This window comes from Euleptes europaea, chromosome 1 (assembly GCF_029931775.1).
Source record: "Euleptes europaea isolate rEulEur1 chromosome 1, rEulEur1.hap1, whole genome shotgun sequence".
In the NCBI taxonomy this organism is placed as follows: Eukaryota; Metazoa; Chordata; class Lepidosauria; order Squamata; family Sphaerodactylidae; genus Euleptes; species Euleptes europaea.
The window spans coordinates 161,388,732-161,411,493 of NC_079312.1; the positions used below are offsets into that span (position 1 = coordinate 161,388,732).

General features: G+C 44.8%; 1 protein-coding gene across 1 annotated transcript in view; it reads right to left on the reverse strand.

The window, feature by feature from the left end:
• Positions 1 to 22,762, reverse strand: part of SLC4A8 (solute carrier family 4 member 8) — a 79,810-nt gene that overhangs the window by 48,546 nt on the left and 8,502 nt on the right. Inside the window, exons 2-4 of the mRNA XM_056867003.1 lie at positions 12,576 to 12,710; positions 11,076 to 11,211; positions 2,660 to 2,820 (exon numbers count right to left, since the gene is read on the reverse strand). Of these exons, the coding sequence (XP_056722981.1) occupies positions 2,660 to 2,820; positions 11,076 to 11,211; positions 12,576 to 12,681 (403 nt within the window). The 5' untranslated portion in view covers positions 12,682 to 12,710. The remainder of the gene's footprint in view (positions 1 to 2,659; positions 2,821 to 11,075; positions 11,212 to 12,575; positions 12,711 to 22,762) is intronic.

Sequence of the window (22,762 nt, forward strand, 5' to 3'; positions counted from 1 at the left end):
CAACGCGGAGCAAGTTTGCTTTGCAGAAAGACAGAATGTAAAGAATCCCTTTGTTTATTCTGGGAAAGCAGGCATTGGCCTCACCAAAATGATTAAATAATGTGTCTGCAACCTCATTCTAGATAATGCAGTTTGCTTCCACGCCCTTGAGTCAGTTTTATTTCTATGCACATCTAATCAAATTTATAAGCAATCTGCAACATAATGTCTCAATGAAAAGTCTTGGGTAATTGACTGGTATTGGCAAAACTTGCAGGAAAGAAATGTGCTAAGAATGGGACTGACCATCAGATACCCAAAGGCTTGAATGGCATCTTGCCAATCAAGAACCCATTTCTCCAAGCTGCTTTCCTGGAAGGAAGGAAAGGTGAGGGTGGGGGGGCAAGCTCCATTATCTGTTCTATAGAAATGCATTACATTGGTTATCAGGCATAAGAAATTACTTGCCTGTGAAAAGTAACAGCACAAAGACAGCCCATTCCAATTAGATTTCCTGCTTGCTCAATTAGCCTTTAATCAAGGCAACTTGCAGTTTCTGCTGATAAAATGAGGGGGATTTAACAACTCAGGACTGGATTTTGCATTGATCCGCTAATAAATGTCTCTGGCCAATGCTGCAATGGACAGAGGTGGTGGTTCCCAAAGAGAGGGACGGAGTCCACTGGCACCTTGTTAAAACCCATTCATGGGTAGGGCTTAACATGGGTAGGGCTTGCAGGGATGCCAACTGTAAGATGCCAGCTTTTCTGTTACCAACAAAAAAAAGGTAAGTTCTTACCATAAAAGTGATTTTATGGTTTTGTAAATTGTAAATTGTAAATTAGCTATATTTATGAAAAATATAAGCCAGGCAACCCCCCTCCCCACATGACTTTGGGGGGGAAGGAAACATACCACTTCTTACGTCCATGATAAAAAGAATGATAAATCACAATCGGCAGTATGGGAGAAGGGGGTGCAATTTTAATGCAGCATCTTAGCAATTCTAATTAATTATTGTATCCGTGATAGTCAAGTGGCTCAGGAACTACACGTGGCTCTTGGATGAGCCGCATGTAGCTCTTCTGAGCTCCATTTCCCAGTGTGACACCCACCCCAGGTTCCAGCAAAGAGGATAATTGCTTGATATGGCTTGTTGTTGGCAGCCAGTTCACACAATCACCAACGGAAGATTGGAAAGGTGGATTGGTAAGGAGTTTCATAACAGGGATGGAAGTAGAGGGCCCATCCTCTCCAACAATTTCCCCTTTTCCTTCTCAGCAGCTTCTGCATTCTCATTCCAACACCCGTTTGGCTACCAGGAGGAGAAAGAGCTGACTGCAGAAATGGACAGTAAAACTGCTATCACAGTAGCCATATGGGAAAAGAGCACGTTGGTTACAGCAGGACAGTGGTGGTTTAACTTGCCTTGCTTCTTAGCCAGCTTGGTCTTCTCTTGACACCTTGGCAATCTCACTCGCTCATCTGCATTACCATGCCTCATGCTAAGGAGAGAGCAAGCCCTCACTCCAGATACACAAAGGCTGGCTGAGATTCAACAGTGGTGGGGAGAAGAAAAAACCTACACATGCAGAGGTATGCTAATAATTTAAAAGGCTGTAGCTGTATATTTAATAATCATAGTTATAGCGTATCTTATTGAATGTGTACATTTGGTGGGGTGGTGCAGAGGTCATGAGGTAGTCACATGACTCTTTTGGATGGTGGCAATTGTGAACGTGGCTCTCTGCAAGCCAAAGGCTCAGTGGTGGTGGTGGAAAGTGCCATCAAGTTGCGGTAGACTTATGGCAACTTTGTATGGTTTTCAAGCCAAGAGACGAACAGAGGTAGTTTGCCATTGCCTGCCTCTGAATAGCAACCCTGGACTTCCTTGGTTGTCTCCCATCCAAGGACTAACCAGGGCTGACTCTGCTTAGCTTCTGAAATCTGATGAGATCAGGCTAGCCTGGGTCATCCAGGACTGGATGCAAACTGAGTACTGCTGTACTAAATTAACTGATTATGACCCATGTAATTAATTGACTATGGCGGCAATCCTGGGGACACATTCCTGGGAGTAAGTGCCATTGAATAACATGGAACTTACTTCCAAGTAAAGCAGTTTAGGATTGCTCCCTATGATTCCATTAATCATCTGAAAGCCCTGCATATAACTCAAAGAATAAAATGTGCTAAATAAGCAATGTATCAAGTGTATCAATTTTTCAAAAACAACAACAATGAATGTAAGAAATAATACCTAATTAAAATCAAAGGGTTATTCAGTTGAAAACAAACTGGTGCACTGGTTATTTCCAGCAATTCATATGTATTATCTACAGAAAATATATCAAGTGCAAATTGAGAAACTTAATTTTAAATTAATTAATCAATTAATCAGTTATAAAGCAAGGTGAGTAATCCTAACATATAAAGATCACATGTTCCTTGTTACAAAATTTAATCCAAACTATTGTGTTGTTCTTTCCCAGGACTGGCCCTCCATGGCAAAAATAAAGGACAGCAAATTACCAATTATTTAATTAATTAGTGCACTTTCACCCTTCATTGCTGAGCAAAGACTGTAGAAAATCGAAGTAGTCTTTGCACCAAAATATCTTGTCTCTACCATTCATTTCCTTTTTCCCTCTTTTCTTTTTAAATTATCCCAAGCCAGCACCTGCAATTTCTTCTATGCTGTTCGCACACATGTCCAGAAGAACAATCCCGTTGATGATGCAGCTCCTCAGCTCAAAGAGACTGTGTAAAGAGAGAGTAGCCACATATGGTTTGCTCCAACGCTCCCCTCCATCTTCTACATCTTCCTCAAACTTCAGCCACCTACAGGGGATGCACAGTGACATAAAAACAAATTAACGGGAGCAGAACATCTCCTGAGAAGTATGACTCTGAATCCATACTTTTCCTGAATGCCTGCAAAGGCTCTGCTACATTAGGAATCACAAGTGTTTCACTTATTTTTTAACAAGAGAAATGGAGACAAATTTTATGCAAAATGTTAACAAACTGTATTGCCATTTAGATAGGGCAAAAAACAACAATCCATATGTGATTATTCCTCATGAGTCCCAGTATATCTCGTTCACTTATGGTTCTGCATATTGAGTGACCACTGATAAAATGACCCCATGAACTAGCTCTGCATACAAAATCTGCCAGCCACTTTGCCCTAAAAAGGAGACACTAACCTTATTATAACGTATCATAACAGAGCCAGAATGGGGTAGTGGTTAGAGCAGGGGTGGGGAACCTTTTTCCTGCCAAGGGCCATTTGCACATTTATGACATCATTCAGGGGCCATACCAGGTGTCGATCTCCCGGTGGGGGGGGAAGAGGCTAGGGTTGTCAGGTCTCCAGCCACCACCTGGAGGTTGGCAACCCAGGGAAGGCCACACAGAGAAGGCCTGCAGGGTGCCCCCACTCCCCCCTCCCAGGCGGAAGGGCAGCCAGCAGTGGGCCCGAGCAAACGAGGTGCCAGGGGGGTGCAGCCCACAGTCGATCGGCAAGGGAGGAAGGAAAAGAGAGAAAGAGGAAAAGGGAGGGAAGGAGAAATGGAGAGAAAGGGAGAAAGAAAAGGACAGAGGGAGACAAAGAAAAGGACGGAGGGAGACAAAGAAAGAGGGAGAAAGAGTGACAGAAAAAGAGGGAAAAAAGAGAGAAAAGCCTTCCCGTGCGACCAGGCCCCAGCCTCCCCTGCCCACACACACACACACACCCGGCGGCGCACAGAGCCCCACGCAACCGAGCCCCAGTCTCCATGCCCTCTCCTCCCCAGAGTCCACAAAAGGGCCCCCCTGAAGCCCAATTGGCTCCTGCATGCATGCTTTGCTGCCAAAGGGCACCGCAGCGCTGCTGTAAGCCGTGGTGCCAGGAACACCCTCTGGGAGGGCCACCTTGCGCCCCGCCTCTGCAGCAGGGCCCCGGAGCTCCCGAGGGCCACAAAAAAATGTCCTCGGGGGCTGCATACAGCCCCCGGGCCTGAGGTTCCCCACCCCTGGGTTAGAGTGTCCAACTATATTTCGGAGAGCCAGGTTCAAGTTCCTACTGTGCCCTGAAAGCTTGCTGGGTGACCTGGGGCCAGTCAAATGCTCCCAGCCTAACACACCTCACAGGGTTGTTGTGATGATAAAATGGAGAAAGGAAGAATGTTTCAATCCACTTTGGGTCCCCGCTATAGAGTAAAGGGGTAAAAATGAAATAAATAAATACTGTAATTAATATAGAGGTGTTTTAAAAAAGCAGTCACAGCAAATGCTTTAAAAATACACTCCACAGCAAATGCTCTTAAAATACACTCGTTTGTCTGTAAATCTGAAATGACAGTCCTAATAAGCAAATCATGGCCAAAATGACCTACTTGATGAACACAACAGAAAAAATGTCTCATGATCAGCACAAAGAAAAGTGGAAACTCTTCTATAGTTATCTTGAGGCTACTTGAAACCACAGTAAAAGCCTAATGTTACATAACTATTAGTTAGTTTTTTGAAGTACAGTGGTAAACTGAATGGTCATAAGAAACACATGATGGCGTTTATTATTATAATGAACCTATATTTGTACTTGTATATTCGTTAAGATGTTCGCCAATTCAAGAGATACAATAATCTTTAGGTAGCCTGCTTGGTTAATTTTTCGTATGAGCAAGAATGTATTTTTCCCCTATGTTTTGTCAATACCCTGCCTTTCCCTACCTTTTTTACCTTCTGTATCCTTAATTTAAAAAAAAAACTAATAAGCAAGGAAAAGTTATTTCACCTAATCAGAAAAATCCTTGCTCTGGCTTGATACTTATGTACAGCCTCTGTTACCTGACAAATATTTGCATGTTGAGGCACAAATGGCTACGGCTGAACTGAAAGCAATAGGTTATGCGACAAGCAGCCCTTAAAGGGATGCTTTACTGCAGATGAATACAGTACTACCGAGTCCCTGCCCCAGCCTCTCTTTCCTTGCACTCTCCCCAGTCATTGACAAAGGACAAATTCCTGTCTGTCAATGGCATGATGAGAGCGCAGGTCCAGAGATGGCTGAAGCAGGGGACTCTGCATTCAAGCTTGTACTCGTTGCTCTTTGCCAAAGCAATCTGCCGTGAGCAGCTAAGCTACAGTTAAATGTTCGTGGGCAATGCTGAAAGAGAAGCCGGGCACAAGAGTGAGGAAGGAGATCAGGCAAAGCATCGACAGGAAACAAGTCAAGATAACCGGTTGCTCCAGAAAGACATTCATATTGATTGGGAAGCTATAGGCAAGGAGAACTGGTCCCGATCTCACAGTGGAGCTGGATGAAGGTCTGATACCAGGTGGGAAAAAAGGCATTCTACAATTGACCTTGGAGAGGGCTCCATAGCTCTGAGGGATATGCAGCTATCGTCCATCTGCTGTGAATATACACTCCTATGCATCTCATGGAGGACACTTATGGAAGCTTATGCCAGAATCATTAGTCTTTGTCTTTAAGGTTAGGAACCAAAAAGGTTGAGCAAGCACAAACTAACAAAATAATAGTTTCTTTACTGTGTACACAAATTCATAAAAAGGTTAAAATCCACAGCCTCGTAGAGGTATTAAAACCATCAGGTACATACAATACAGTTTGATGACACACATTAAATCACTGTGACCAGACGCATTTGGCCCTAAGGTCTTCCTCAGTGGTCTCAGAAAATGGATACACACATTATTCGATTTGTGTTTTACACCCCCATGTATACTTGCAACTTGCTCTGAGTGACGGACAGGAGGGTGTCCTACCCCTGAAGGGAGGAACAGCCACTCAGAGCAGCCCCTAGGAGAACTGTTCCAACCTTTCAGACAGGGGATGGTTGTTGGAGGAAAGCACTGAAGGAGTTGATTGAGTTCTGCCTTGGGTAGAGAGCAGTCACCGCTCAGGTCTGGCTCAGGGAAAAGAGCAGACAGTGTGAGGGGTAGCTTTGTGTGGCAAAGTGTTTGAGCTCTGTTTCTAGGACAGGATAGAGTACCCCATTCATTAGGCCTGTCTCTGGTGATGAGCAGTGTGTGTGTGTATGTGTTAAGTGCCGTCAAGTCGCTTCCGACTCATGGCAACCCTATGAATCAATGTCCTCCAAAATGTCCTATCTTTGTCAGCCTTGCTCAGGTCTTGCAAATTGAAGGCTGTGGCTTCCTTTATTGAGTCCATCCATCTCTTGTTGGGTCTTCCTCTTTTCCTGCTGCCCTCAACTTTTCCTAGCATGACTGTCTTTTCCAGTGACTCTTGTCGTCTCATGACGTGACCAAAATACGATAGCCTCAGTTTAGTCATTTTAGCTTCTAGGGTCAGTTCAGGCTTGATTTGATCTATAACCCACTGATTTGTTTTTTTTGGCAGTCCTTGCAGACCTTGTACTTTTGAGCAGACCTTGTACTTTTTAGTCTGACTCTTGGGAAAGGGCAGGCTGGTATGGGTGGAATCCTGAGTGTGTATGAGAAGATCCCACCTAGTGGCTAATCATTAATTGCCTGTTTGTGTCTGAAAGGCCGTTTATGCTTGGTAATTAGCAGCGTGTTCCAGGCTGAAGTGCCCCACATATATATTTTTTAGTTTACCACGCTGAACCGTCATTCAGGAAGTGACTGCGAAGCCGGTACATACCTGCTTCGCATTTCTTAAAAGCCCCTTTAACGCGACCTTTTGTATTTGTTCCGCCCCTTCACCAAAGCATTTACTGAAGGAACCATGAAAAATCACAAACGCAGCTTAGCTATGCAAACGACCATTGCCAATGGCTATGCAAATGAAGGGGCGAAGGAGCAGGCGAGTGGGGGGTGGAATTTCTCCTTCTGCATCGGGACCGTGCATAGGCATTTTAAAGGTCCCATTTTTAAAAAGAGCTTTGAGCAAGCATCAAAATTGACTCTGCATAAATGGCCACAGTGTTAATAAAAATCCAAACTACTCTCTAAAGCTATAACTGATCAAATTCTAAGTGCCTCAGCCAGGAAGAGTCCCTAGACTATGACCTCTTTAAAGAAAGAGTGAGACAGAGATTTGGATTAACTGCAGAGCATAGCACAAAATAATTTACGGAACTTTGGAAAAAGCCAGATGAAAACTATTGGGTGATTCCTAATTTTGTTAGCCTTGGTTGTAAACATCTACTCTGTATGGTCAGTTTCTGTTTTACCTGTTTTATCTGGCATTCTAGCCGCAAATAAAATGTATTTATTTATTATTATTATTTAGTTGGCCTGTCGTTTAGACAGACGGTTAGAACGCTGGTTGGAGGGCAGTCAAGCCAAAACTAGAGATCAGGTAGTCAATTTAACAGCCCTGGAACAGTTTGACAGGGTCATACCCATCGAATATAGATGGATTGTGAGGGACAAAAAGCCAGAGAACACAGCAAGAGTGGCTGAAATTATGGATTCCCTGGAGGAGGATTTGGCGGAACATATTTTACCTCAGGGAATCAAAAGAACCAAGCTTGGCTCTCTCGGGGGGGCGGATTTTACCTCAGAAAACCAACCCTGCAAAGCAGACTCCTTAGACTAGGAGAGAACTGAGGTGTTTTAATTGTAGAGAAATAGAGCATTTAAGATACAATTGTCCCAAATTAATAAAGAAAACTAATTCGGGGCCGGTGAGGCAACTAAATGTAGTTACACAAGTAGAGGCAGTTAAAAACGCTCAGAGACAGAATCAGTAAACCCCCCCTGAACTTGAAACCTAGGGTTGCCAACTCTGGGTTGGGAAATACCTGGAGATTTTGGGGGAGAAGCCTGAGGGTGGGGTTTGGGGAGGGGAAGGCCTTCAATGCTACAGAGTCCAATTGCCAAAGCGGCCGTTTTCTCCAGGGGAACTGATCTCTATCGGCTGGCGATCCGTTGTAATAGCGGGAGATCTCCAGCCACCACCTGGAGGTTTCAAAAATCACAGATGTAGGCTAATGATTCACTTATATCAATATTTATAAATATAATTTCCTCAGATTGCACTATTGCTTCATAGCGCCTTTTCAATCAACAAAATTAAATGTACAGTTTTATATATACAAGGCAAAATTCATAAAAAATCAAATTCAACAGAAATTAGCAATTGACTTGTGGTGTCTTTCTTTCATGAATTATGCATATATTGTCCATAATTACAAATGAGTATATGGAACCAGTTGAAGTGAATAATACCAAAGTCTTTGGCTCGAGAGATTTGGGGGCTCAAGTTACCCTAATAAAGCCAGAGCTAGTGAATCCTGGCCCTGACCTGGATGGCCCAGGCTAGCCTGATCTCGTCAGATCTCAGAAGCTAAGCAGGGTCAGCCCTGGTTGGGATTTGGATGGGAGACCACCAAGGAAGTCCAGGGTGGCTGTGCAGAGGAAGGCACTGGCAAACCACCTCTGTTAGTCTCTTGCCATGAAAACCCCCAAAAAGGGGTCACCATAAGTCGGCTGTGTAAAGCGCCATAAGGGCACTTTACACACACAGTGAATCCTGAACTGTATTTACCTGAGAAGGAAATGGCTATAAGAGGATTAGGAGGGACTCATTTTAACGTGCCCTTGGCTAACGTACATATAACATACAAGGACTGGTCAGAAGACTGGGAGATGGGGGTGTGGGGAGAAATCCCATAGCCACTTCTGATTGGCAATGATTTGGCTAGACATGTCAAACAGGTCAATGACTAGAAGCCAAAGTGAAATACTGAATAACAAGTCATCAGCTGGGCCTGCGGTTACGGAGAAGTCCTCTGAGGAGGGAAACGGCAACTCAGAAGCTAATGAGCAGCCATTGCCTAGGGAACCCGACTGGATGGTGATGGAGAACAGCAAGAGGTTCCTAACTTCTTGTTTTGGTTGGGTTTGGTTCCCCTCTTCCTTGTTTGAGTTTGTCTTTAAGGTGCCAGCAGATTAATTTTGTTGCAACAGGCTAACACAGCTACTTCTGTGGCAAATCTGTTTCCAAAGCAGCAGGTGTCCCAGTTTAAGGCCCCTGCCAGGCTTCACACTACAGGCTTTACTAGAGTCCCATGATCACATGACATATTTAATTGCATTTAAAAGCAGCCAAAGTGTGTGTGGGGAACTAATAACCAAAAAAAGTGGCTATTCGTTCTAGTACAGGGGGGAAATCAGGTTGCCCGTCTTGTTTCCCTACTGAGGCTAATAGCAGCCAGAAGGTATTTCTATCCAAGAAACAGTGCAGAAGGAAAGAATTAACAGACATACCCTAGTTGCTGCCCCAGTGCTACAATCCAAATCCAAACCATCCTCCCCCACAGCAGATTTTAAATGATATTAAAGATGTTTGGAGATCTGGTCACAGATCTCTTCTGTCTTGTTTGGTTAAGCAGTGTGTGTGGAATAGATCTCACAGACGGTTGCCATGGAAGGCTTTTCCCAGATCACTCCTAGCATAAGTTTTGACCAAACTTACAAATTTATCCCAAGCCTCTGCTAAACAATACGCTACACAGGGCTATTACATCCTATCATGAATCCCAACCTGTCATTGAGGCAACCATCTGCTTTTCATGAGCTGATTCTTTAAGATTCCTTGTATTTATTTTATTTAGATATCTATGCCCTACTTCCCCGCCTCCCCCCAAGTGGAGACTAACAATGACTTACAACATCATTCTTCCATCCTCCATTTTATCCTCACAACCACCACATTGTAAGGGAGGTTGGGAATTGGCCTAAGGTCACCCAGCAGGTTTTCATGGCATGGTCAGCTTCTGAACCCAAGTCTCCAGGACCCTAGTCCAGGACTCTAACCATTACACCATGATGGCTAATTTGCACAATGCGCTGCCAGTCTTAATTTACACCACTTGGGAAGGATTAAAGCAACCTGTTCGGCATAATCAGAGTTTCATGGAATCCTGATCTGAGCAGATTACTACACTGATTTCTACCAGTGTCACAAACAAAAGGTGTCAGGAGGAGATGCCAGTCATCAGCTCGTTGCAATGTCTTTATTTTTGCTCTGCACAAGCCACAAATGTGGCAGGATACCAATGCTGCATTCAGCATTAGTGGCTGCCAACAATGTCCTACCAGTAAATCAGTTAGATTTGAGTCCAGAAGCGCCTTAGAGCAGGGGTGTCAAACATAAGGCCCGAGGGCCAGATCAGGCCCCTGGAGAGCTCTTGTCTGGCCCATGAGCCAGATGAGATAGCCACACACAGCCCAGACACCCGCCTTAGAGTTTCAAGGCAAAAGCTTTCGAGAGTCAGACAGCTTGTTATCCTACCAGTAGATGGCATCCTTCAACAACAAGAAAAGGCAACAGCTGCCATAACCTAAACTGTGACGATGGTATTTATGAATATACGTTGGCTTAATCAGGCAGAATTCGGATGCCTATCTTTTTCTCCGTCTAAGGTTAACAGCGGCACTGCTGGTGGTGGGGAATTTGAAAGGTGAACCTATATGGGGCCGGAAGGATTAGCCCCCCACCCTTCCTACATCACTTGGTTCCAAATTAGGGCTCCAGACAGATAAAATTAAGCTCTAAAAGATGCTGAGAAGATCCAGTCATGAATCTCCCACAGTTCCATCTGTTTTGACCGTAATTCTATGCTAGGCTGTTTGACCAAGCAGGTTCTACATGGTCTCCATATGGCTCTGCATGTCTCAGGGTCAAAACTCCACATCTGTTGGTAGAGCTGCAATAGGATTTCTTGACAAACAGTCCAGGAGAGAGGGGTAAACCCTTTCCCATGCACTGTTTCCCCATGCCTTTGTTCCTGAATTGCTATTGTGTGTATTAAGTGTCATCTGTTGTGAAGGATGTCTAATGCTGTCAAGTCGCTTGCAACTCATGGCAACCCTATTAATCAATGTCCTCCAAAACGTCTTGCAAACTGACGGCCATGGCTTCGTTTATAGAGCCAATCCATCTCATGCTGGGTCTCCCTCTTTTACTGCTGCCTTCAACTGCTATTAGCCTGCAGTAAAGGAAGGCAGTAAAATTGAGGTGCCTGTTCTTTTTCCCTACCAGTTCAAACAGCAGCACGAGGGTCAGTGATATATACTGAGACAACAGCACGGGGGGGGGGGGGGGGAAGCATTAAGAACCAACACTGCAGTCATTGCTACCTTGCTGCTTTTACCTTGCAGTCTCCTTCCATTCTGCATCATCACCCTCTCTAATACAGATTTCATCCAATTCTGTGAACAAATCATGGGGAACATGCTCTTCATCCTCTTCCATCCCGAGGATAAACTGAACTCGCTGAGATGGGGTATCTAACAAAAAGCAGAACAAAGCGTTTTAAAAAGCAGAGAGTGAGGCTACAAGTCCTGGCCACATGATGGATCGCCTTTTGTATGTCCTACCGCAGCAGGAGAAGCCGTGTTTATTTATTTATTTATTTATTTATTTATTTTATATGCCACCCTTTCCCAGCCTAAGGCCGGGCTCAGAGCAGTTCACATCATTAAAAGATCAACAAGTAAATATCAATAATACATTAGTAGATAAGTTAAATTAAAACTATAAATTCCTAAATCTAAAATCCAACTGGTGCTTGATTCATAGCACCCAGGGCAGCAGCCAGCCCGGGTGGGGTGGGGGGGTCAGGATCCCCAAATTAAAACCCAGGTTAAAGAAGGAGAAGGAGAGGGGAAAGGGGAGGCCAGTGGAAACCGCTGCTGTCCTTAACCATAGGCCTGGCAGAACAACTTGGTCTTACAGGCCCTGCAAAACTGCATAAGGTCCCACAGGGCACTGATCTCACTAGGCAGAGAGTTCCACCAGGTCAGAGCCAAGGACAAGAATGTCCTGGCCCTGGTCGAGGACAGCCAGACGCTTTTTGGGCCAGGGACTATCAAAAGGTTGTTGTTTGATGAGTGTAAAGCTCTTGGGGGGGGGGGGCACGTACCAGAAGAGACAGTCCAGCAGATATGATGGTCCCAGACCATATAGGGCCTTATGTTTTTAGATACAGAACAAACCGGAAGAAGAAACCCCTCTCCAGAGAAACCCAAGGATAACACATTGAGACCACAGATAATGAAGGCTTGCCAAGACAGCAACTTTCCTGCAGTCTTGTACTACTTAATGCCAAAACCAGAAGTGTAAGGAGAGAAATGCCATAGTGGCAATAACAACAAAATGTGTGCCACTATTTGCAAGTGAGCAACAGGAGCAAGAAAGAGGAACAAAGTGCTGCCACCACCCTATTCGCTCACTAGCTGCCTCCCTGCCCCAGAGAAAGACTGAGCAAGAGGTGACTTCTGCTTCATGTCACAGAATGGAACAGGAGCAGCAGCATCTGGCATCTCCAGTTGTGGGTCCTCAGGGTGGACTTTAGCAGGTACCCAGAGAAGTCACCCTCCAACACTTGCAGTGCTGCTTTCCCACAGCCAACTCAATGGCTTTTATCCCACCAGTCTGCTCAACAAAGTTTGAACCCAACTTTCCTCAAACATCTCCCAGCCGATATCTTGGGTGAGGAATGACCAACTCTGTCACACCTGTTTAAAATGCATCAGGTGGCCATGCTGAGAAAGTCTCTCAGTGAGAGTCTCTAGAGAATTACATGGTTATTCTTAAGATGGTATAAGGCAGCAGGATACACCCATCAGAGTAACATGCACCGCACACGTACCGTGAGACTCATTTTCTTCTTCAGGGCTCCCCTTCGTCCGAGCTCGTACCCTGTGTTTCTTGCCATGAGTTCTATGATGTCTGTGGCCCTGCCTCCCCAAAGGCATCCGTACCCCAACATACAGTGTCCTGTGCCCTGAAATGAAGCAGACATATTTAGCTTTGCTGGTACCAGTTGTGTGGTGGCAGCCACTGGGCCAGGCCCACTTACAGGGTAGGGAAACCTCAAGGACTTGTGGGGGGGGGGGCTCACTTCCCCTGCATCCCCTTCCCCACACTATTTCCTCTTTCCCTCCTCCCGGCAACCCCCATATCCTCTCCCCTTTCCCTGCTTCAGTCTCTCCTCAGCCATTTATGGTCCTACCTTTTATCTTCCTCCCATCTTCACCTATGTTTATTATTTATTTACTTCATTTACATCTCACCTTACTTCACTGTGAGGACCACAGCAGCTTACATTATTCTCCTCTCGTCCTTTATATCCTCCCAACAACCCTGTGAGGTAGGTTATGCTGCAAGGATGTGACTGGCCCAAAATCACCCTATGAGCTTCCACAGCAAGATGAGGGTTCAAACATGGTTCTCTCAGACCCTACTCTGATGCTGTAACTGCTACACCACACGGGCTTTCATAGGGAGGCTGCTGTTGAACATTAGCAAGCAGCCAGGCATAGTTGAGTTATGCTTATCAGTTGGTATCAGGTCACTCAGAGGTTGCTTCCAGGCCTAGGGTGGGACCTGGAGTTCTCCCACAATTGCAACCAAACCCCAGACAACAAAGATGTCCTCCCCCCGGAGAAAATGGCTGCTTTGGAGGGTAGACTCTATGGCATTCTACCCTGATGAGGCCCCTTCGCTCCCAAAACCCCACCCTTCTCAGACTCCACCCCAAAATCTCCAGGAATTTCCCAACTTGGAGTGGGCAACTCTAACTAGGCCTGGCCCCAATGAGTCTTCCTTCAAAGGCCAAAACAGCTCTGGAAAGGACCCAGCCTTCTCTCCCTACTAGGATTGCCAGGTGCCCACTGGTGGCGGGCAAACCCCCGGCAATTGCCCCCTCTGCCCGCCGACCACCTGAGTGTCAGCAGGCAAACGTGCATGTGCATACCGCGCACGGCACTTTCGGTTTAGAGCCAGAAATTCCGCCTCGCAAGAGGCCTTTACCTCTTAGTTTGAGTGGTAAAGGACCGCTTTACCACTCAAACTAAGAGGTAAAGGCCCTTTGCGAGGCGGCACTTCCGGTTCTAAACCGGAAGTGCCACATGCACACGTGCTTAAATGCAAAAGCCTCCTGCTGGAGGAAGAGAGGGACCTGGCAACCCTACTCCCTACCTTTTTCTCATAGAACCCAAGCATAGATCAGGCATAGAATGCTATGGTTTCCTAGTAACAACCGCTGAGGGAATCTGTTGCTTAAAGCTACAGGAGCTCCTTTTATCATTTTATCTTTTTTGTTTTGTTTTTTAGATTTCACATTTTTCTGCAAACCTGGGGCAGTTTTCAGGTTTGTAGAAAGTTCTGTCTGGTTCGTTCACAGCTCAAATCAATGGACTTAAGTATACTTAGATTTGGCCAACTTCGCTATTAGTATATAGGTGATACTTAGGCCACCTATTTTCCTGACTTCCAAAAGGGGATTTTGACCCTGAAAAAAAGAAGTTAGTCTCACATGTACCTATTTAATGTAAAATTAATAAACAACTAAGGAGGAGGGAATCAAGAGACTTTTCACAGAAAAGGGAGATATAGTTGTTCTTCAGGAAACCCACACAGATTTTTTTCTTTAAAAAATGGTACATTCCTAATAAATAACAAGATTAGGTCAAGTTTTATTTAGTGCATGAGAATCAAAAACAAAAACAAAACACCCCACCCTAAAGAGAATGCTATAAAGGTTAAACAGTCATGGTATAAACATTTTGAAATATGATCCTTGGCATTTTTTTACAATGAAAAAGAGAGAAAGGCAATATGTTATTTACAATTTATAAGTGTTATAAAACTTAGATGAACAAAGCAAGTATTATTGGTTGTTTTATCTGATGGTCATGTTTTTATTATACTACAGAATTTTGCTTTTATACATTATGATTAATATTTATTTACTTAGATGTTTATGTTCAACTTTCCCCCCTCCCATGGGGAGACTACTTTGTAAGGTAGGTGAGACTGAGAGAGAATGACTGGTCCAAGATCACCCAGCAATCTTCCATAGTAAAGTGGAGATTCAAAATTCACCACAGTGGCTTTGAGATAATGTGTTGGAAATACCTGATAAACTCTGCTTCTGTGCATCTAATGAATTTTCAGTGGCTTTTCACTCATTTCACTAGTACATTTCCTTTCACCGTACCACTTCTTAATCCTTTTTGAAGTGGATGTGCTGACATATTCAAGCTAGAAGGCTTTTATATATTAAATTATTGAGAAGGAAATCTGTTGCTCTAAAAGGTTCTCCTGTCTCTCTCCCTTTTCCAAATTCTTCCTTGGTTGGACAAAAAAAACATAGTTTCCTGGGTTGCAGGCTGTTTCTTAAACTGTCTCTTCTTACAGTCTTATTTCTAAGAATATCACAGTTCCATAGAGTTATCCCTTATTTTTGGTGTTCTGTAGAATACAGGTCTCAAAGTTATTTTAATTCTAACTGTACAATCTAGTATTTATGCACCCTGGCAATTCTCAGCTTTCTAAATCTGGAAACCCTGTCTACCTTCAAGAGAAAATGTTCTTTAATGTAAAAAATCGTATTTTTGAAATTCATATTCAAAAAGGGAAAAAAAGTCTTCCTGAACTGTACAAAATTTAAGTCTGGTAGCACCTCAAAGACCAACAAAATTTCCCCAGAGTATAAGCTTTTGTGATTCAAAGTTCACTTTGTCAGATACAAACAGAATGCAGGTCCATCAGCCCTAATATCCATGTCAGGAAGTAGGAGGGCTGTTACAAAGAAGGGCTAGTTGGAGTCAGGATGCAGAGATACAATGCAAAATGTAATCAGCTTGATTACAGTTAGGAGATATGCATAGAGATGGGAAATGCAGAAAATTACAATCTGTAATGAGCTAAGAACTATGTGTCCCTATTCAGCCCTGGGGGTCCATTTTCCTGACCTTGTTAAAGAATAATAACTTGACAATCTTGCATTGTAATCTCCCTTTGAAGCTTCTCTGTATCACCACTCTTAGATCAGCAATAGAGTGCCTTGGACTTAGAATGCTAAGTAGGTTGCAGGGACCATATCACTCCAGTCTTGTTTCAACTATACTAGCTCTCTATTTGCTTCCAGGCCCAAATCAAAGTGCTGGTATTGACCTTTAAAGCCAGCACGGTGTAGTGGTTAAGAGTGGTGGTTTGGAGCAGTGGACTTTGATCTGGAGAACCAGGCTTGATTCCCCACTCCTCCACATGAGCGGCGGACACTAATCTGGTAAACGGGGTTGGTTTCTCCACTCTTACGCATAAAGCCAGCTGGATGACCTTGGGCTAGTCACAGCTCTCTTAGAGTTCTCTCAGCCCCACCTACCTCACAGGGTGACTGTTGTGGGGAAAGGAAGGGAAGGTGATTGTAAGCCGGTTTGATTCTTCCTTAAGTGGTAGAGAAAGCATATAATGACCAACTCTTCTTCTTTATGGCCTGGGGCCAGCAAGTCCGAAAGGACTACCTGCTCCCATACAAACCTATCCAACAACTCTGGTCATCTTTGGAGGCCCTGTTTGGGTGGCCCTGCCACCTGAGACTAGATGAGTGGCACCCTGAGAAAGGGCTTCTCACCAAAACTTTGGAACTCGCACCCCAAGGAGATTCATCTGTCTTCATCTATCGTTGTCTTCCACCAGTAGGTGAAGACTTTAGGGGGGGTTGTGTTCCCTCATTAACTCTTATAAGCTCTCCTGCCTGTTTGTGTGCCTCTGTGTTTATGTGCTTTTATGTTTTATTTTAAATGAATTTGCATTTTAAATGCTGTTTTAATTTTTGAAATGTTCTCTACCTTGAGGCCCTGACCTGAATGGCCCAGGCTAGCCTGATCTCGTCAGATCTGAGAAGCTAAGCAGGGTCAGCCCTAGTTAGTATTTGAATGGGAGACAACCAAGGAATACCAGGGTGGCTGTGCAGAGGAAAGCACTGGCAAACCACCTCTGTTAGTCTCTTGCCATGAAAACCCCAAAAGGGGTCGCCATAAGTCGGCTGAGACTTGACGGCACTTTACACACACACACTCTACCTTGAGGACCGAGTTGGGTTGAAAGGCAGCCTAGAAATGTTTTAAACAAATAAATAAAAGATTATCAAGTCAATAACCTGAGCTGGTATGGGTGGTGTTGTTTGCATATGGGGACAAAGTTGGCATCTTGTCTTTATTGCAGGCCCTGATCCCAGAGACCATGCACATTTTAGGCCATGCATTATTGTAAGTGAGAAATTGTGTAAGGGTAGGTGGTTGTCTGAGGGCAAGAAAAGGACTGCCTCCCAAAGCCTGTGAGAGAGGAATATCCAGAACAGGTTGTAGCTCATATATGATACACTGAACTGTGAACTGAGCTGTGAACTGTAAGTGACCACCAGTGGTGTTCTGTTGTTGTCTCATTGAGGTCTATCTTGTAGCAGATTATCCCTAGGTACCATTCTGGCTTTGCCAATCAGTTTCCTAACTGTATCAGCTGAGTATTGTAATTCCAAAAATGGCTGTTTGTAGGTCCCTCAGGTAAGAATCTCTGTCAGAAGGACTAGAACAAATGCACCACTGGCATCGAGCTTTGCTGTAGAAAATGCATTTAGGATGGTAACTGGAGGCATGTTAATATGTTTGACAATCAGTAGGTTTCTGGTATAAGATGGAGCTAATGAATCAATTGTGTATTTGTCAGGGATTCAGCCCCGACACTGAAAACAGGTTCCAGTTTCACATGTTTGGGGTCTTCATCCTGTGGCCTTTATTTCTACAAAATTAGGATTGTGACATTTTGCTGCTCTGCTCTTTATTACTAATTTAAGTACATTAGGTCAGACTGGATCAAAAAAAAAAAGTAAAGAGAACAAAGCAGAGGAAGAAGCTACAAAGAATTTTTTTCACCTTTGCACTGAGATGGGCTTCCTCTTGAGGATGACTTTCTCTTGGTACAAAAGGAATTATTTATAGAAACGGACACCCTGCTTGCTTTGCGTGGGATTTGATAAAGACTAGAAGCACACGAGAGACTTCACTGATCTCAGAATCCAACTGGGAAGATTATTGCTATAAGCCACCCTGAGGATCAGTATTGGGTCAGAGTGCAAGTCAAAAAATTATACATCAATCAATCAATAAATCTACCTTTTTACGGATAGTCTTCCAGTGTTGAAGCAGCAAATACTCAGTAAATTTAAATTTTGGCTTTTTGACTTTCAAGGCCTCCCCCAATACTGTGACTGAAACCAAGGTTACTTCATTGTAGACTTAATGTTCTCTCTCTCTTTCTCCTAAGAAAGCTAGCATGCTGTGGTAGTCAGATTAAAATGTGGGGGGACCCAGGTTCAAATCCCCATTATGGAAACTCGCTAGGTGACCTTGGGCCAGTCACACACTCTCAAACTAAAATAACTCACAGGCCTATTGTGAGGATATAATGGAGAAGAAGAAAAGTATGGAAGCCACTTTGGGTCCTCAGCAGCAAGAAAGTCTATTGAAAGAATTCTTGACTGTTATGAGCTGTTAACGCCCTATATTCTATGGAGAAAACTCAACCCAGAACAAGTTTTCAGTTCTTATCCACTGCCCATTGGAAAAAGAAAGAAGTGAACTGAGCTGCATCTGATTTTTTTAAAAACGCAGGTTTTCCATTATCTACCTTTTGTGTTGAACAAGTATTACAGGGTGAAGGCACAGATATCCTGGCAGCACCAGCTATATCTGTTGAACTTCCTTTAAAAAGCTATCTCTTGGCAGAACCAGAATAATTTATTGTTAGCTTTCCAAGCACAATATCAGAATTCTCTGCTTCTGCAAAATGACCACTTACAAGACTCGCTTTCTACTCATAACGAGCAGTTTAATATCAGAACAGTGAATTCTCAGGTTACTGCAAGAATAAAATGGGATACCCCTTAAAGAACTAAAAATCATGTCAATTTTATCTGATCTGTGATTGTTTTGGTGCAGAGGAGAGTGACGAGGATGATCAGGGGCCTGGATACCAAGCCCTATAAGGAAAGGCTGAGGGACTTGGGAATGTTTACTCTGGAAAAGAGGAGGTTGCGGGGAGGACATGATTGCTCTCTTTAAGTATTTGAAGAGCTGTCACTTAGAGGAGGGCAGGGAGCTGTTCCTGTTTGCAGCAGAGGACAGGACAATGATGGGTATAAATTACAGGTGGAAAGGTACTGGCTGGACATTACAGGAATTTTTTTTTTATAGTAGGAGTAGTTCAGCAGTGGAGGCTGCCTAGGGAGGTGGTGAGCTCCCCCTCTCTGACAGTCTTCAAGCAACAGCTGTACAATCACTTGTCAGGGATGCTCTAGGCTGATCCTGCATTGAGCAGGGGGTTGGACTAGATGGCCTGTATGGACCCTTCCAACTGTGTGATTCTGTGGTTCATCTTCAAGGCTTCTGTGCAGGCGGCAGGCCAGCCACAGATAAGGTTTCCAAAGCTTTCTAGGAGCGCCCCTCCTCCCTCTGGCAGTTCACCACCAAAACAGTCACTTGACCAGGAGGGGCGCTACTCCCTCAGTTCTCTTTTTTCCACCTCAAAGAGAGGTTCATCATCATGTCTACAATGCAGGCCAGCTGCAATAACTTCTCCAAGCTTTTCTTGAAACTCCAGATCTATTGGAGTGCTACCCACCCCATTCCATGCCCCACCCAGGCATCACGTGATGGGGCGAGGCAAGTGCTCCTCCCTCAGTTCTGTTCTTGCCGCCCTGGGAAGAGGACATGGACTTCAGAGGAGGCTATCTATTCCCAGAACAGTAGTTAGATCACTACATTGGTGGACGTTAGACACCAACTTGTTCTGGGGCTCAGCCTTGGAAACCTTCTCTCACGACTTAATGCTGTACACAGATACATCACTGTACGGCTGGGAAGCACACTTAGGATCTCAGTTTATTTCAGGAGTTTGGTCTGTAGGAGAAGCAACTATGCACATTAATCAATTGGAAATACAAGCAATCCATTACCCTCTTATTTCTTTTGCAGACACGGTAGCGGGAAAACGAGTGTTAGTGGGTACGGACAACATGACCACTAAATATTACGTCAACAATTAAGGGGGAAATGGATCCGTGAAATTATGCACAGAAGCAACACATTTGTGGTGATGGGCTATTGCTTACGAGGTCACGCTGTCAGCCATTCATATAGCAGGCAAAAACAATGTAGTGGCGGATGCCCTGAGCAGGGACAGCATAGTGGACCATGAATGGTCCTTAAACAACCATTACCTCAGACCAATTTTTCAGGATTGGGGATATCCAGGGATAGATCTTTTCATAACGGCAGAAAACACCAAATGCCCCCACTTCTGCTCCAGAGCAGCGAAGGGCACGGGGTCTATTGGAGATGCCTTCCAACTACAATGGGAGGGCCAGATGTGCTACATGTTTTCCCCCATTCCCGTTACAGAGGATAATAGTCAATCTAAGACAGGAGAGGGCTCACTGTATATTGGAGGCACCTTTTTGGCCCAGAAGGGCCTAGTTCAGCATGCTGTGGGAGTTAGCCCAGGGGAGGTACAGGTTGCTACCACCAAGGAGAGATCTATTAGAATTAGGTCCCCTCAGAAGCCCCAATGTCCAGCCCCTCCACCTTGCAGAATGGTTGATCCGCGCATAAAGGAGTGGCCACAAGAGGTCCTAGAGGGTATGACAGCAGCTAGAAAACTAGCCACATGATGCTTCTATGTGAGCAAATGGAAACGGTTTGAACAGTGGGTTGAAGCACAATCAGTCAACCTAGAGAGCTGCTCCCTACCAGACATTTTTAGATACCTGATTGAGTTACAACAACATGGCCATTCTACTAACTCTATTAAGGTTCACTTAGCAGCAAGTTCTGCCTTCCATTTTCCAGTAGGTTCTGACATAGTATTTGCTGACTCGCATGCCAAGAGGTTTCTCAATGGGTTATATAATTTATACCCACAGGTAAAACGACCTGTTCCCCTGTGGAGTCTGTCACTGGTATCAGTGCAGCTGATGAGATGACCATTTAAACCCATAGCTACCATACTTGTGACCTCGCTTTATTGTCTTATAAAGAAGCCTTTTAGTTTCAATTACCTCAGCGAGGAGAGTGGGGGAACTAGCAGCACTATGCACAGATACACCATTTACAAAGTTTCATGAGGACAAAGTAGTCCTGCATCCCAGTTTAGAATTCACATATCACACTTCCACATGTCGAAGGACATTGTTTTGCCAATCGTTTTTTCAAATCCGCAATCACAAGTGGACCAGACATTGCATACGCTGAACATTAGACGAACATTGCTATTTTATTTGGACCAAACAAGTTATTTTAGAAAGGACAGGAGTCTCTTCGTATGCTTCAATGATGAAAAGAAAGGCAAGGCTGCTTCCGCACAATCCATCTCCCATTGGGTTACAACAGCTATTAGAACGATGTATGAGGCAGCAAGGCAGGATTGCCCACTGACACTTCATGCTCATTCCACCAGAGCACAGAGTTCCTCGGCAACATTCCTGGCCAAAGTCGATCAAACGGACATCTGTAGAGATGTAACGTGGTCAGTGCCATCAATGTTTGTGAAGCACTACTCAGTGGATGTTGACTCCAGACGCGAAGCAGCTGTGGGGAGAGCGGTATTGCAGTCGATCTTTCGATGAGTGGGCCACGCCCGCTGCCAAGGCCAGTGAGATTGTTACTCTCCCTAGCAGGACTGCACCGTAGACACGATGATAAAGTGTTGCACTTATCTGTGACTGTTGTTCATCAAGTGTCTTCAGTGCAGGCAGGCACGCATCCCTCCCTCCTTCCTTGTGGTGGGCCTTGTATAGAAGCGGAGATACGGATAATCTTCCCACAGTGGCGATTGGAGATCTGAAGGAGGAGCACTTGCCCCACCCCATCACATGACCGCCTGGGTGGGAAAAGGGGAGCCTACCCAAGGTAGGGAGAGGGTAGGACAGTGCTCCAATAGCTCTGGAGCTTCAAGAAAAGCTTAGAAAAGTTCCCGCAGCTGACCTGTGCTTGAGCAGTCCCACTGGAGACACCGAACAGCTACAGGTAAATGCAACACTGTTATCTCCATTGCTGTTCATTGCATTCTTGAGGCGGAGACTTCTTTCTCTCATCGTCATTCTAGTGAAGAATAAACTACATTTAAAGAAGATGCATTTCTGGACTTCTACCTTGTCATTATGGCTTGAAAAGAGCCTCCTCAGGATTGTGCCAACTGCGGCTTTAAAATGGTGCTGATAAACACCCGTTCTCTGTGCTTCTCTTCCTGAGGGATCACACAGCTGCTTACTCTTTCTGTCACCAATTTACCCTGAAGGCATGATCTGATAGAGCTGGAGAAGAGCTCTTTTGCAAAGGCTTTGGCAGCACACCAGCCTGAATGAAGGCACCTTCCCCCTCTGTGGCGAGGAGTGATCTAATGGAGCCTCAGATTCTCTGGCTTTTTCAAAGGATTTGGCTTCTGGCCAGCCTGGATGAAGGCACATTCCCCCTACCATGGCTGCATCAGCTCTGCGGGGAGAGACCTGGAGATGTTGCATGACAGAGCCTCCGATTCAGAATGGCTCTTTTCTAAGGCTTTGGCTGCAGCCTGCCTGTCTGAAAGAATCCCTCCCACTCCCTAGCCTCACTCAGATCTGAGAGCGGGGGGGGGGGGTGTCCTGGCAGTGACTGCCTGACTGAAGGAGTCCCTCCCTCCCCTGCCTGGAGTTGTGGCCTGATGAGAGCCTTTTTTAAAGGCTTAGCAAAGCTTGAGTGAAGGAACCTTTTCCTGGCTGCCCTCAGTTTCAAGGTGAAATCTTTGGAGGCCTGGGTTAGCAGAACCCATAATTCTTAATGGCTTTGTGAAAGGTGTTATTTATCAGGAGGGCCTTGTGCTGTTTAGTTGGGGTTGCTCGGACCTCTTCATCCCCTGTAGTTTTTGGAGAGTTGCTGAAGTAGGTGGAGTTTCCTGTTCTTGGGTTCTGAGACAACAAGCAGGCTTAAGGTCTGCTGAGCTTCATTTTACCATTCA